Source organism: Sardina pilchardus, chromosome 22 (assembly GCF_963854185.1).
Source record: "Sardina pilchardus chromosome 22, fSarPil1.1, whole genome shotgun sequence".
In the NCBI taxonomy this organism is placed as follows: domain Eukaryota; kingdom Metazoa; phylum Chordata; class Actinopteri; order Clupeiformes; family Clupeidae; genus Sardina; species Sardina pilchardus.
The window spans coordinates 8,738,404-8,753,748 of NC_085015.1; the positions used below are offsets into that span (position 1 = coordinate 8,738,404).

Sequence of the window (15,345 nt, forward strand, 5' to 3'; positions counted from 1 at the left end):
CCTCTCTAGTTTCCCGGACACGGGTACGAGTCGAGGAGGAGCTCCATCACTCCCGCTCCTGGCCGGCCTCCCCATCACTTCCTCCATGTCATTTCCTGGGCTGGGCGGTGCGGGCGCGACGTGCCTCTCCTCCCAGTCCTCGCCGGGGAAGTCGTCGCTCAGGTACGTCCGGTGCCGATGCGTCTGTCCCGACGCCACCAGCGGCTGCCTCTTCCCGCCGGCGCCACCGCTCACCACACCCAGCAGAGGCTCATGGGTAATGTCCTGAGGGTGGTAGCGTCCTGTGGCGGCGTGCGTGGGTCGGCGGTGGTGCCGGGCGCTGACCCCGGTGACCTCCGGTCCGGGGCGGGAGGGGAAGGCTGTGCGGCTGGCGATGAGGCTGCTGACAGAGCCCATGGCAGCGTTGGCGTCTGGCGGAGGGGGCGAGGGGGCAGTCACGGGGCGGCGGTGGTCACTGGGCACAGCAGGCGGGGGCTGCACCAGTGCCATGACGACGGCTCAGCAGGGCCTCCTCACACTCTACTGGAAGAACAGGAGGCAAGTCAGAATAAAAACAAACAAACAAACAAGCAAACAAACAAACAAACAAATACCCTCCCCCCCAAATAAACAATCAGTGGACTACAGAACAGGCATGGGTGCTACAGTCATGGTGCCTCAGGGGACCTCCCCTCACACTGCCACACCCAACACAAACACACACACACACACACACACACAGATATATCCACATATTAAACACTTCAAAGCTAACATCAATTGCATCTTAATTGTAGCCGTTCAATGTTTGTCAAGGAACTTTGGCAGCTTTTTTTTTTTTTTTTTTTAAAGTATATTTTTTGGCTTTTTGCCTTTATTAGTACAGGACAGTGAAGTGGTAGACAGGAAGCAAGTGGGAGAGAGAGATGGGGTGGGATCGGGACATGACCGCAGGCCGGATTCGAACCTGGGTCCCCGTGGGCACTCGGACCCGTAAATGGTACGAGCGCTGTAGCCTGCTGCGCCACAGCGCCCCCCTTGGCATTCACAAAGTACATACTGTACAAAGTTCCCCTTAAAAGCCATTTGCATATGCAACAGAGAGTTACCAGTTAGGGTGCTTTGCCCTTGACCCCCATGTGTTGACCCCCTATGAGGTCCATCTCAATGAGGACATGGCAACGGCTATCCACCACTCTACAACACCTCATTAGCCAACTCGGGCCGACAGATGCTTTTCAAGAACTTTTTGTGGTACGCATGAACATTCTGTCTCTCTCATTCTCTCGTATTTTCAGTCACACACACAAGTACACACACACGCGCACCCACACACATACAGGGACTGATAAATGGGGGCTTATTAAGGCTAAACTAAACTAAACTTGCTCCTTTTTTGGGACAGAACCGTGGCCTGGAAAAGAACAGCACTGACCCAAATGTATAAAATGATGGTGGTGTTTTATGGTGAGTGAGTAATCATAACAGCAGTTTGTTTAAAGCCCTCGGCATATCTGTCATTCCAATAAGCACATTTAATCAAATGCTGTTCCTAAAGAAGCATCCCAAGTATTCAGCCAAGGTTATACTGTGTAAGATGGGCATTACATTGTGTGGTAATAAGTCTGTAGAGACCATGTAAACTCTGGAAAAAAAAACAGAGAACATAACAGAACACTCATAGAAGTTTCCTCTCTAAGATTCATTGATCATCAGAAATGACTAACATAACTGTCAGCTCATTGATGACGTCTGGTTTTGGCAAAACTATGGAGAAGTTATGCTCTCAACATTGCTCTCAAAGTGATGACATCATTTAGTGCGGGCCACTAAATCCTGTTTGCTACAAGGGCTGAAAGCCTAAAAGGTGTTATAACAGTAAATAATGGCAGCCTGCATACTGCTCCGGTGACAAGTTTCTGTTTCTGTTGTGATACTCAGGCGGGGTGACATCACCAGCAAGCAGCTGTTCCTTTTGCTGAGTCACTCACAGAAGCACTTTCATGATGTCACAATGACAGTTGTTCTAAATCCACCAGACACTGTTCCAACATGTTTGTGATGTAACAAAGTTCCAAATTGCAGGTGTGCATCAGAGCCATGTAAGCCTAGTTGAAGGCAAAGTAAGGTCTGTACATTTGTCAGGCTTACTGGTTTGTCTGAAACAAGCCTGACAATCTCACCAGGCTAGGGGATTATTTAATGTCTCATGTTCTCCTTTAGAAAACCGAGGCTGTATACTTGACCACATAATTATGTTCTCTTTCAGTCAAGTTCACTTGACGTTACACAAATACCATAGCCCCCGTTGGGACTGTGGCCACATGAATCACTGAGAACTTTTAGCAAAGTGTATAAGGATTTGCCTCTAGTAGACAAAGTCATTAGTGGAGATAGTCTATCATGTACAAATTCTAACATTATAACCAATAGCAAAGTGGTCCCCTACAGTCAATCAAGTCAGTGTGAAGTGGCCAAGAGAATTATTAGCAAATTGAGCCTGTAATACCCACATATTCTAATGAAGCAAATGGCAGGTTGTCAGTCACATCCACTTGGGTAGTTAGTCAACAGTATGGCAATTAGTGCCAACAACATTGGTACATTGGCAAGTGTGCAGTGGCAGTTCTATTACTCAATCAATGAAGTCTCTGTCAATACATGCCCAGAATGATAGTGAGCTGTGTAAAGCTGATGATAAGGTAGCATCATGACTCTTTTAATTGTTTTTTTAAAATGGAGTTATATTGAGGGCGATGGGCATTGATATGGATGAGGCAACTTTTTGAGCAGTTTCCAGGTATTTCTGCTGATTCAATAAACTGATAATTAAAATTCTCAAGAAATTTCTCAAGAGGTTGGTGTGAGAGGGGGGCGTATTGCGTGTGTGAGAAACCTCCATTACTCATGTTGCACTAGATCATCCTCCTGAATCTCAATCTGAAAAACTTCCAGAAGTACAGTTTTTGGTCACTGACCTATGCATTCACATGCATCACAGATTGCCTGGACTAATGTAGGTAGAGAGATGGCTCTGAGACGCAGACAATGAACACCTTGGTGATCACGTCACAGCTTCTGTTTGTTTGTTGTGATTTGTTGACAACAATGTTACCGGCCATTATGAGGTCATAGTAGCAGATGTTCTAGAATCATTGGCTATCAGAGGAGGTAGCTAAGTTACATCTCAGCTATCTCCACCATGGACATTAGCATAGGGTGGGACAACAGATGGTAACAGATCAGATAACTGATTAATCAAATCAGCCCATTAAAATGCACATACAGATAATAAAACAAGAGCGTGAAGAGGCTTTCTCTCCCTCACACACATACACATACACACTCACACACACACACACACACACACACACACACACACACACACACACACACACACACACACACACACACACACACACACACACACACACACACACACACACACACACACACACACACACACACACACACACACACACACACACACACACACACACACACACACACACACACACACACACACACACACACACACACAAAATGTTGGCCTGTATAGAGCAAAAGCTTAAGCATCTCAATCAGCCACCTAATTAATACCAGGCAGACTGGCACCAACAGAGCTTGGCGCGGGCGCACACACACATACACACACACACACACACACACAGTCATACGCTGTATTTGTTAATGCCAAGCCTCACCATGCCAAGAGAGAGGTGCTGTCCTCAAAATTATGTCATTAATCCCACTTTAATTAGTACAGAGTAATGAGCCAATGACCCAATCTCAGACGCTGCCAAAATAAAGACGGGCTATAAAAATACAGTCTACCATGAGCTGGGTCCACTCACATACACAAAACACACACACATGCACGCACATGTACACACAGACACACACAAAACAAAGCCTCTCTAACATGAATTTCAGAGGGATCTTAATTAATGGCAGAGGAGAGTTGTGAGTGTGTGTGTGTGTGTCCTGATGTGTATGTACTTGTGTACATACATGTGAGTGTGTGAGTGTGCAGGTTTATCTATAAACAGTACAATGTTGTGTGTGTGTGTGTGTATGTGTGTCCATTAAGACTGCAATATTATCACAATTGCAATCTCAATATGAACCAGGGCAATTTCCTAATCGCAAAAGCTACAAATATAATCATGTACAGTTAATTTTGTCACATTTATGACTTTATTTATATATTCATGTCATCCTCCTTGACTGTGCCACTTCTTGTTGGTGGGTGTGCGTAGTGAATGGAGGGCACAGAAATTCTGATTAGTGACCATCGCAGTTGGTCGAGGGTTCTGTGCATCTTGTGCACCAATCAGGGGTGGCACAAATTAAAGAGACATTTGGGATATTGAACCAAATCAATTCATTGACATTCAAAAATCATACTACAAATTCACAATTGCCCATATATGTCCGAAAATTCACATGGGTTCAGCCGTACAGCATTTCCTGTCAACACCACCGGATCTTAATCCACTTAAACATGTCGTAAGAATAACATGACTATGGCATCTCATCAAAATGACTGGCACAGTTTCCAGTCACTTCACATTACAGGCATTAGTGCACGCTCACACACGTACAGTTCCTGTATTTCCTTTGTCTGAGACGGGCTTTCAGCCTCTTCACTGGCATCCATTAGGAATCACTGACCAGCACTCTCCGGGCATGCTGTGGCCACCAGCCAAATGGAAGTACCACAAAGTAGACAATGGAAGCTTCAGACTAGATGGACATTTTTGGAAACAAACACTCCTGAAACAACCCGTTCCAGGAGGAGCCCTTAGCATTTTTTTTTTAAGGTGCACAATGACTCTAGTATATTCCAATTGCTGGTGAATGGGCAGTGAGATGCTCAGATGTCATCAGAATGTCCAACAAAACGCTCTAAGAGCTGAGCTGACGCAACAACCAAACTCAAACTCCCACGTCCAGAGCTGCGCTCAAATTCGCAAATATAGGCAAACGTTTGCAAACAGATTTCTGTTTGCCTTGAGTTTTCGGCAACGTTTGCAAACACTCGCAGTTTGAGGAGCTCGTTCTCCGCAAACATACAATGGAGTCGGGGCATGAGTTGGATGAAGTGTTACTGTTGCAGTGGAATGTTTACGCCAGATCGTGCAAATTTAACTGTTCAGAGCATGCTCGCCATGAGAGTTTCCCCACTGTTTGCCGAATTTCAACACACCTTAGGTTTCCAACGTCATGTAGCTTGGAATTCTAAATAGAGTCATTTCTCTTTCAGGCAGGTGGCAAAATCTAGAATCTTCCAAAATTCTGGGATGGTATGTGAATCTCAAAGGTAAAGTAAAGTGACTGGGGTCGGTTTTTAGCAAACACTTTTATCCAACGCAACACTGACTCACAACCACAATAAGTTTTTACCAAACCTATATTTCCAAAAGATTCAAGGGATTTTTAGATGTTCCAATGCTTACTATCCCAACACAGAACCCTTTAAAGGCCAAACGGGAACACCCAAATAGGTTCTGAAAGGTCTCTAATAAAACACTTCATAAGATAGTTTTCAGTCAAGTGTCCGGGAGATTATCTAAACAGACCACAGGACTTTCTCTGAGAGAGCCTGGCAGGCTCACTTCCCCCTGTCTGGCATTAGGTCCAGTTTGTGGAGCGGAGAATCCAGACAGGAATTCCAGTTTGTGGAGCGGAGAATCCAGACAGGAATTCCAGAGGAGCTTCCAGACTGTCTGTCAAGCGTGAGCTGATGGGATGGCAGGCAGAGGGGTATGTGCTCTCTCTGTGTGGGAAAGTTATGCACCCGCGCACATACACACACTGGAATCTATGGGAAGGGAAGGCAATAACCTTCTTCCCTCCGGTGAGCAGGACAGGGTCGGAGGTGTGTGTGTGTGTGTGTGTGTGTGTGTGTGTGTGTGTGTAGCAAGGTAATCACTAATGGGTGGGGTTCATATACTCTTCCAGCGCCCTCCACATACACCCCCTCCACACAAAGACAAAGGCTAGGTTACACACACACACACACACACACACACACACACACACACACACACACACACACACACACACACACACACACACACACACACACACACACACACACACACACACACACACACACACACACACACACAGCTTGACAACTTCACTCTAGTTCCCCCCTCTCTCACGTGGACACACACACACACACACACACACACACACACACACACACACACACACACACACACACACACACACACAGCTTGACAACTTCACTCTAGTTCCCCCCTCTCTCACGTGGACACACACACACACACACACACACACACACACACACCACCACGACATTACCTCACCTCTGCTCATAATTCACTCCGTGCTCTGATCCCATTCCAAGCCTTAATACAACCCGGCCCCCCTCACCCTATGCGTTTTGATTGGCATTTCGAATTTGAATGCATTTTTTGGTGTAATCAAAACGTCAGAGTGGTCCATAAAAGAATGGAGGACCCCTCTCTCCCTCTCGCTCTTCCCTTTCTTCCTTCATCTCTTTTCTTTTCATCTGTTTCTTTTCTTTTATCTCTCTCTCTTCTTTTCTTTTTTCATCTCTCTCTCGTGCCTTTGTGCTCTTCCTGTGTATAGTATACTGCATGGAGAGAGAGAGACGCACTCAGGATGTCTGCTCTGCAACGCCGCCTGATTAGCCTGAGAACCATCTCCTGGGTCAAGGCCGTCTGGGTCCAACAAAACCCATCCCCTGGGTCAAGGTCAGTGAGTCGGATCCATTATCCAGAGAGTTCCCAGCCACACACCAACAGAACACAGCAGGGAATAACCCTGAAGCTTACAGCCAAAGTGATCCTGAATACACACTCACACACAAAAACACACACACACACACACACACACACACACACACACACACACACACACACACACACACACACACACACACACACACACACACACACACACACACACACACACACACACACACACACACACACAGGAACACTCAAGTGACACACACATGCCCACACACACAGAGAGAGAGAGAGAGACACACACACACAGAGACACTCACAATGAAATATCAATATGATTCTAGTCTCTCTCTCTCTCTCTCTCGCACACACACACACACACACACACACTGACACAATGTCAAGTGGTAGGCCATAACTTGCCATAACTGCCTCAAACAACAATGCTGTCTTTATCATGCACCTAGGGCACACTGAGACTAGCAACCACAGGGAGACCACATGGCTATTTATATGAGTCTCTCAATGAATACAGTAACAGTACACTAGCACTTTCTCTACACAGATGACCATTTCAGCTCCCTGAGACATTGTGTAACACACACACACACACACACACACACACACACACACACACACACACACACACACACACACACACACACACACACGAGAAACAGCCAATTAGGCTACCTGAAGCTGAACAGTATTTTTGTATCGACACGGGAGGAACAAAACAAACAATCTCAAGTGCTGTGTACACAGACGGAGACAAACATGTTCACAGTCACACACAGTAAATCCCACTCATGTAAACTAACAGTAGTCAGTCAGTGCTGTACAGCTGCCTGGCATGTCGTCGTCACAGAGTCCCCCTTTGAGAAGAGAGGAACTTTAACGCCAGTGCAAAATCACATCACATGCACGCACACACACACACACACACACACACACACACACAAACAGGTACACACACGCATACATAAACAAACACACACACACACACACAAACACACACACTATGCCAGCTGAAATACAACAGCAGACATGCCTAGTAGTCTCTGTCTAAAATGGCTTTTAGTAAATCTCTCATGTAAGCTAACAGCACTCACCACACATTAGGCCAGTCAATCTAGCGTTTGACCCATAACTAATTGCAATAGTAATCATTCCAAGTTTTTTGTGATCCCTAGGTATATCTAATTAACATATCAAAAATCTACCCGTTTATATTTAGTGGAACATACTTTTTTTCAATGTCAAAGGTAGCAATTTCCAATGCATTTTGCCATTGGGATTTACTACTGGTGAAATGGGTAAAATTTTAAACTATAGAGATATCAAATTAAAACTTTCACAGTTGTTTACTCACATTAAGGCAAAGATTTTTTGTATTGCAAGTTTTCTGAAATGTGATGTTTAGATATGCAAATGAGACCACTTTTACCTAAATATGCAATAATTTGCATATATTTCTAGAAAACTAAATCTGAACAATAGGTACAGTCAGCTTCAAACTAATTGCTGCATTTTGCTTCTATATTGGATACCAAAAGCCTATGCAAAGGGAATATTAGATATTACTTCATATCACCTCAGAAATGAAGAAATCAAGTCAAGTCAAAATCAATGCGTTTCAATGGAAGTACATTATAGAACAAATGATTTTCAATGATATGGTATGATGGAAGTATCTCAAGTCACATGCCAAGTCACATAAGGAAGATACTGACCTTTAGACAACATATCAAGTGAGTTGGCATGCACTGAGATACTTCCATCATACCATATCATTGACAATCATTTGTTCTATAATGTACTTCCATTGAAATGCATTGATTTTGACTTGACTTGATTTCCTAATTTCTGAGGTGATATGAAGTGATATCAAATATTCCCTTTGCATAGGCTTTTGGTATCCAATATAGAAGCAAAATTCAGCAATTATTTTGAATTTGACTGTACCTATTGTTCAGATTTAGTTTTCTAGAAATATATGCAAATGATTGCATATTTAAGTAAAACTGGTCTCATTTGCATATCTAAACATCACATTTCAGAAAACTTGCAATACAAAAAATCTTTGCCTTAATGTGAGTAAACAATTGTGAAAGTTTCAATTTGATATCTATAGTTAAAAATTTTACCCATTTCACCTGTAGTAAATCTCAATGGCAAAATGCATTGGAAATTGCTACCTTTGACCTTGAATAAAAGTATGTTCCACTAAATATAAATGGGTAGATTTTTAATATGTGATGCAGGAGGGTTTAAGGACCAATAAAAAGTATGAACCATTACTATTGCAATTAGTTTAAGTTTTGGCCCTTTTTTGAGCTAGATTGACTGGCCTACATCCCCACTGAAAGGAGAGGAATTTCTCTTGATGCAAAATCACACACACACACACACACACCCCACACACACACACACACACAAACACATCCCCACACCACCCACCCACACACACACACACACACACACACACACACAGCGAGTCAGAGAAGCAAACACGTTCACACACAGTAAATCGCTCATGTGTAAGGTAGTCATAACACAGTCCCGCTTTTGAGAGGAGGAGAGGAACATTAGCAGCGATGCTAAACTAAATCTCCTCTTTGTGCAGGCGGTGGCTTCAGGGCCGCTAACGGCTAACGGTGACCATCGCAGCACACAAATACACCCTCCAGCAGCAGCAGCACCAGGACAACCTGGAGCACACCCAGCACAGACTGGCTCTGTGTCCCAGTCAGGTGGCCCCGAGCCTGGGCCCGACCACAGCGGCACCTCCCTCCCTCATCCAGAGCAAAGCTGGGGAGCGGGGGAGAGACAGCCAGAGGGAGCCAGGGAGAAAGCGTGGCTGGAAATCCCCCTCTTACACACACACTCACTCTCTCTCTCTCTCTCACACACACACACACACACACACACACACTCCCCCACTCACTCTCTCTGACACTTAACCCCCACATTTCTCTCCCGCTCTCTCCCGCATTCTCCTTTTTGTTCTGTCATTCTCTCTGTCTAGGTCTCATTCTTTCCTGTGACTTGTTCGCTCATTCTCTTTCTGTCTCTGTCTCTGTCTCTGTCTCTCTCTCTCTCTCTCTCTCTCTCTCTCTCTCTCTCTCTCTTTCTCCTATGTTCTATGCAATCCATCCCTCATTCCCTCCTTCTGACTCTTATTTTGTTCATTTCCCAACACACTTCCTACATGTCACTCTTTCCTCATCTTACTCCATTCAAAAGCTTGATTTGCATGCCTGCATTATTACTAAAGCATGACATGCAGTGATGCAGAAATGCAGCACTCTCTCTTACTTTCACAGACACACACACACACACACACACACACACATTCTACTTTAAGTGTATCTAAATATAGTGGCGCTGGTCAAGCCAGTTCTGGTCCTCTGAGAGTGAAACTGGCACTTTTTTTAATTGTCATTAGAACAGATTGGATCATTGAGCTTTTCCTCAAGGCATCCTGGTCCCTCTCCATCACACACACATACACACGCATGCGCATACACACACACACACACACACACACACACGCACGCACACGCACACACACACACACACAGAAACTTCTTCAAAACTAAACCGCTGTTTAGCATTCAAAGAAAGAGGAGAAACGACATGCAAGAAAAAAATGAAAGCTTTTCAAACGTTTTGAACTTGGAATCAAACATGCACTTCTGAAAAGCAAACTTATCTAAGTGGTCTGGCAATAAACTTCAGAACAGAACATGTAAGACACTTACAACTCTATCAAACTTCTAGTTTCCCTATAAACTTTTACAGCTAAATTGAGCTAACTGCACACCACAAGCACTCTCACACACACCCCCCACACACACACACACACACACACAGACAGACAGAGAGAAACAAAACAGTCCCCCACATGGGGAAGCTCACATACCCCTGCTTGACCCCGGCATAGTTGCTCCGCTGCGTTGGCCTCTTGTCCGTGTGTGTGTGTGCGTGTGTGTGTGCAGGCTCAGATCCCCTCTGCCTGATCGCACAACACCCCTCTCTCTCCCTCCTCTTCTCTCTTTTCCTCTTCCTCTTCTCTGTGATCCCTTTGTCTGTCTGGGACCCCCTTATCCTGCACTCCTCCAACCAAACACAGAGTGTTAGCTCCTTCGCTCGCTCGCTGGCGCGTCCCTCTGTCTGTGTGTGTGCGTGTGTGTGTGTGTGCATCCACTTCCCTTCCACAGCTTACCACTGGACTCACACACACGCAGCGTGAATGAAAGACAAACTCCTCCCATCCCTCTCCTGTTACCGCCCTCTCCTCCTCTCCCCTCTCCCTATCTCGCCCTTTCTCTCTCACTCCCTATCTCCCTCCCTCTCTCTCTCTGCTTACCTCCCTCTCCAACTCTCTCTCTCTCCATCTCTCTCCATCTCTCTCCATCTCCCTCTCTCTCTCTCTGTGTTCCACCCCCCTGGTTTCCCTAACCCCGCCCCCCCATTCCTCTCTTCCCTTCTTCTCGTTGCCCTCACCAGCCAAGCCCCCTAACTCTTTCCCAGTCAGTCCTCAAACACACACACACACACACACACACACACACACACACACACACACATCAACTTCTTGGTGTTCATATGACACACAGTCTGGGCCTCCACATCATGGTGGACTGAGCTGACACACACACACACACACACACCACACACCGGCTGAAATGGGATACACCTTCAGCAGCCAGGTTACACAACACCAAAGGAATGTACCACAGGCCGTTAGTCATTGTTACACACACACACACACACACACACACACACACACACACACACACACACACACACCTCTACACACACAAGCCCCTCTAGTCAACTGATCTAGCCAAAACCACCATAGAGTTATCAAGTAACTGCCATATAACTTCACAAAACTTAGACATGCCTGGTAGTCTAGAATGCCTGTGGTAGTCATTAATTAATGCCTTTGGCTGTTTGCAGTTGTGACGACACATTAACTGAGAGTGCATCCATCCTGGGTCACATCCATATAATCAGTTTGCAACTACCACAGTGTGTGTGTGTGTGTGTGTGTGTGTGTGTGTGTGTGTGTGTGTGTGCACACGTGCGCGTGTGTGTGCAGGCCTACCCATACTTCCTTTTCCAGAACATTCACACGTAACACACACACAGACACTTCCTGTTAATTACCCACACACATCCACACATAGTATGCTTCCTTTTCACACACAATGAGACAAACACACACACGCCTGCACACACACACACAACAAAGTCCTCCCTTCCTTCCAGCGGCATGTCCAGGTCACTCTCGAGTCATCAGTGTCCATCTGGCCGAGAAAAACTGGTTTTCATAGCCAGTCCATGAGAGAGAGAGAGAGAGAGAGAGAGAGAGAGAGTGAAAGAAAGTGAGAGAGAGTGAGAGTGAGAGGGGCCAGGGCAACTATCGCCACGGCAGCAGAAGGCATCAGGCGTCGCTGGGCACTGCTGGAAAGTAGGCTAGTCCAAAGTAGGCTGCAGCACACTTTCACAACCTCAGCCTCAAACACACACACACACACACACACACATACACACACCCACACACACACACACAACTGGGTCACGCTGGACAGGGTTAATTCTGTCCTTCAGGTGATGCTGTGTGGGGCTGTGTGGGGCTGTGTGGGGCGGGTGGGTGGAGTGACCGGGGGTCGACAAACACACACCCCTTACTAAATACAGGCACTTGGTCACATTCCAAAAACATTCAAATGAGTATACATGAAAACACATACAAAGACAAACAAGTGTATCCACAATGAGGGAAAAGACACACAGAACAGGCCAACCACCAACGCACACACACACATGTGGATGCACTCTTCTTTCTCTCTCTCTCTCTCTCTCTCTCTCTCTCTCTCTCTCTCTCTCTCTCTCTCTCTCTCTCTCTCTCTCTCTCTCTCTCTCTCTCTCTCTCTCTCTCTCTCTCTCTCTCTCTCTCTCTCTCTCTCTCTCTCTCTCTCTCTCTCTCTCTCTCTCTCTCTCTCTCTCTCTCTCTCTCTCTCACACACTCTCACACACACACACACACACACACACACACACACACACACACACACACACACACACACACACACACACACACACACACACACACACACACACACACACAGGTGGGTGCACTCTTCTCACATACCCTGGAACCTTACTCACAAACAACTGAGAGCAAGAAGAGAGTGAGAGGCCCATCATGAATACTTTAGGCCAGAGGGCAGGCACAGGCACATGAGACATGGTCACGTCTTGTCCACCTCCAGATGAGACGGGAGGACAGGACAGGACTGGACGATGTTTAGGAAACGTGTCTACAGTCCTTAGTACTACTGGTCCTCTCTTGCTCAACTCAAGTAAAGGGGCATTCACATACGTCGCTACTCGCACATCGCTCCTCGCTTCAGTTAACTGTCAATCATCTCTATTCTACATTCTGATTTGGTACTCGCTTCACTCGCATCGCTGGAAGTTAAAATTATTTTAACTTCGTACCCGCCCACATCGCATCGCTAGTCCTCGCATCGCCTGTCCTGGCCACATTCAGCTAGAACACATTCACTTTACATTGACAGTTCTCGCTCAGAGATGGGCGAGTAGCGACGTATGTGAATGCAGCTTAAGGCTTAACAGAGACAGCTGGGGAGGCTGCATAGCCTGGAGTCCCATTTTCAGAGCACTCCTCTGATGCAGACACTCAATCCTGACATGAAACCAAAGATCATAGAGCGCTGCTCGTAGTACTCAAGATCTTTGTATGAAATGCAAGAATGACAACAGAAAGTTAAAAAGTTTCAAATCCGCAACGTATCCAATAAGGTCACAATGCTGTGACACATTCGATGAGGTCACAATGCGACGCATCATTTATGTACCCAGTGTCATCACTAGGCCAGCCACTCCTTTCATGGCCCTGTGAGCGTAAAGACCTCCAAAGCAAACTCACATAATTGAGTTTCAGACTACTTTCTTCAGAAGTACCGGCAGAGCAATAGGGGCTGGCTTGAGCAAAGCTACTTAAAGGATACCAGACCCCCAGTAGAACTTGAGTAGCATCTTAGCTCATATTGCGTTGACACAACGGCGCTAATGGAAGCTAATGTGATTTTGGCACATCAGGGAAAGCGCTCAACGACAGCTGAGCATGGAGTGCCACTGAGGGGCAGAGCAAAAGCACTACGATGAGGGCATCATCAAAGGCATTGATTTCTACCGAAGCACTCCTGATAGCTTTTGACTGATTAGGTAGCACAGTGATGGATCTGCAGCAGATCAGAGCCAGATCAGAGCCAGATCAGGGCCAGGTCAGGGCCAGGTCAGGGCCAGATCAGAACCAAATCTGGGCCAAATCAGGGCCAGATCAGAGCCAGATCAATCATGGCCATATTATCAGTGAGAGCAAACGAGAGACAAGTCACTCAGATCACGACCAGATTAAGGCCAAGGGCTGACCAAGGGCAGATCACGACCAGCCTGTGGTAGAGTGAGCTACACACACATGTACATCCACACACACAAACACACACACACACATACACTGCTCAGCCTGCTTTGTGCCCCACATGTTGTCCAGGACTGGACGCTGCCCAGCAGTGCTCATCAATCATGGGGAGAGGCTGGGCCCTGGGCCGCTGGTGGGGCCCACTCTCCTGATCCCGCTCTCTTTCTCCCACACACACCCTCTCTCTCACACACAAACACACACACTCTCTCTCTCTCACACACACATTCTCTCTCACACACACACACACACACACGCCCAGAGCTAAGGCAGAGCCCAGTCATCCATCAGTGTTCAGCAGACCTAGAGAGGAGACACAAGACACCCCAACCACACACACACACACACACACACACACACACACACACATACTCTACAATATTCCACACACACATAACTTTATTCTGCACAGACACACACTACTTCTCACACACACACACACACTCCAAGCCCCTCACAACTACCTCAACGATCCTCCACCAGCGCTCACATGAGAGCAGAGGAGACAAGCAGCTGTGAGCGGACTGGAACAGACTCAAGATCCTGTTCTCAGAGACAACATCAAAGCACAGACTAACTCTTCAGACTTTCTGGATGACAACTGAGACTGCAGCACAACTGTTTTTTTGATTCCAGTTGATGCTAATAAAGATAATACATTTATCAAAGATAACATCTTTATTATCAACTGAGAGTGGATATCCAAGGAGATAGACATCGGTGCTTTACTTCTCCTGAAGGAAATGTAGGACAGGAAAGTAGCCTTTCTTGCGTGTAGGCTACTTCGGAAAAAAAAAAAAAGCGGCTTAAAACTTCTTTACGACACATTGACACTGGTGATAAATGCTTTAGGGAGTTGCCACAACACCCCCCTTCATGGAGAGAAACCAGCCAAGCGCGTCAACCAATCACCACAGCACAATGCGGCGATCACCCCGCTTCGCTGGTCTCTCCCCCGTCAGCCCGGACGCTCTCGTTCAGGGAGAAGGGGGAAGTAGCGTTGACCTCCTATCTGCTTGGCGGAGCCAGCGGAGCCGCACTGAGCCGAGCCGTGTCCGATTTCAGAACGTAAACACAGAGCTCGGAGCAGCTGGGAGC

At 46.4% G+C, this 15,345-nt stretch overlaps 1 protein-coding gene across 6 annotated transcripts in view; it reads right to left on the reverse strand.

Moving 5' to 3' along the window:
- The window catches only part of LOC134069745 (leucine zipper putative tumor suppressor 2 homolog), a 36,583-nt gene that overhangs the window by 7,432 nt on the left and 13,806 nt on the right, over nt 1-15,345 (reverse strand). For 3 of the 6 annotated variants that reach the window (XM_062525789.1, XM_062525786.1, XM_062525787.1), the window contains one exon: nt 1-522. In XM_062525789.1, coding sequence (XP_062381773.1) covers nt 1-489 — 489 coding nt within the window. In that variant the 5' untranslated portion in view covers nt 490-522. Of the gene's footprint in view, nt 523-10,650; nt 10,873-15,345 lie in introns of those variants that run through there. The other 3 variants (XM_062525790.1, XM_062525788.1, XM_062525791.1) reach the window with 2 other exon arrangements.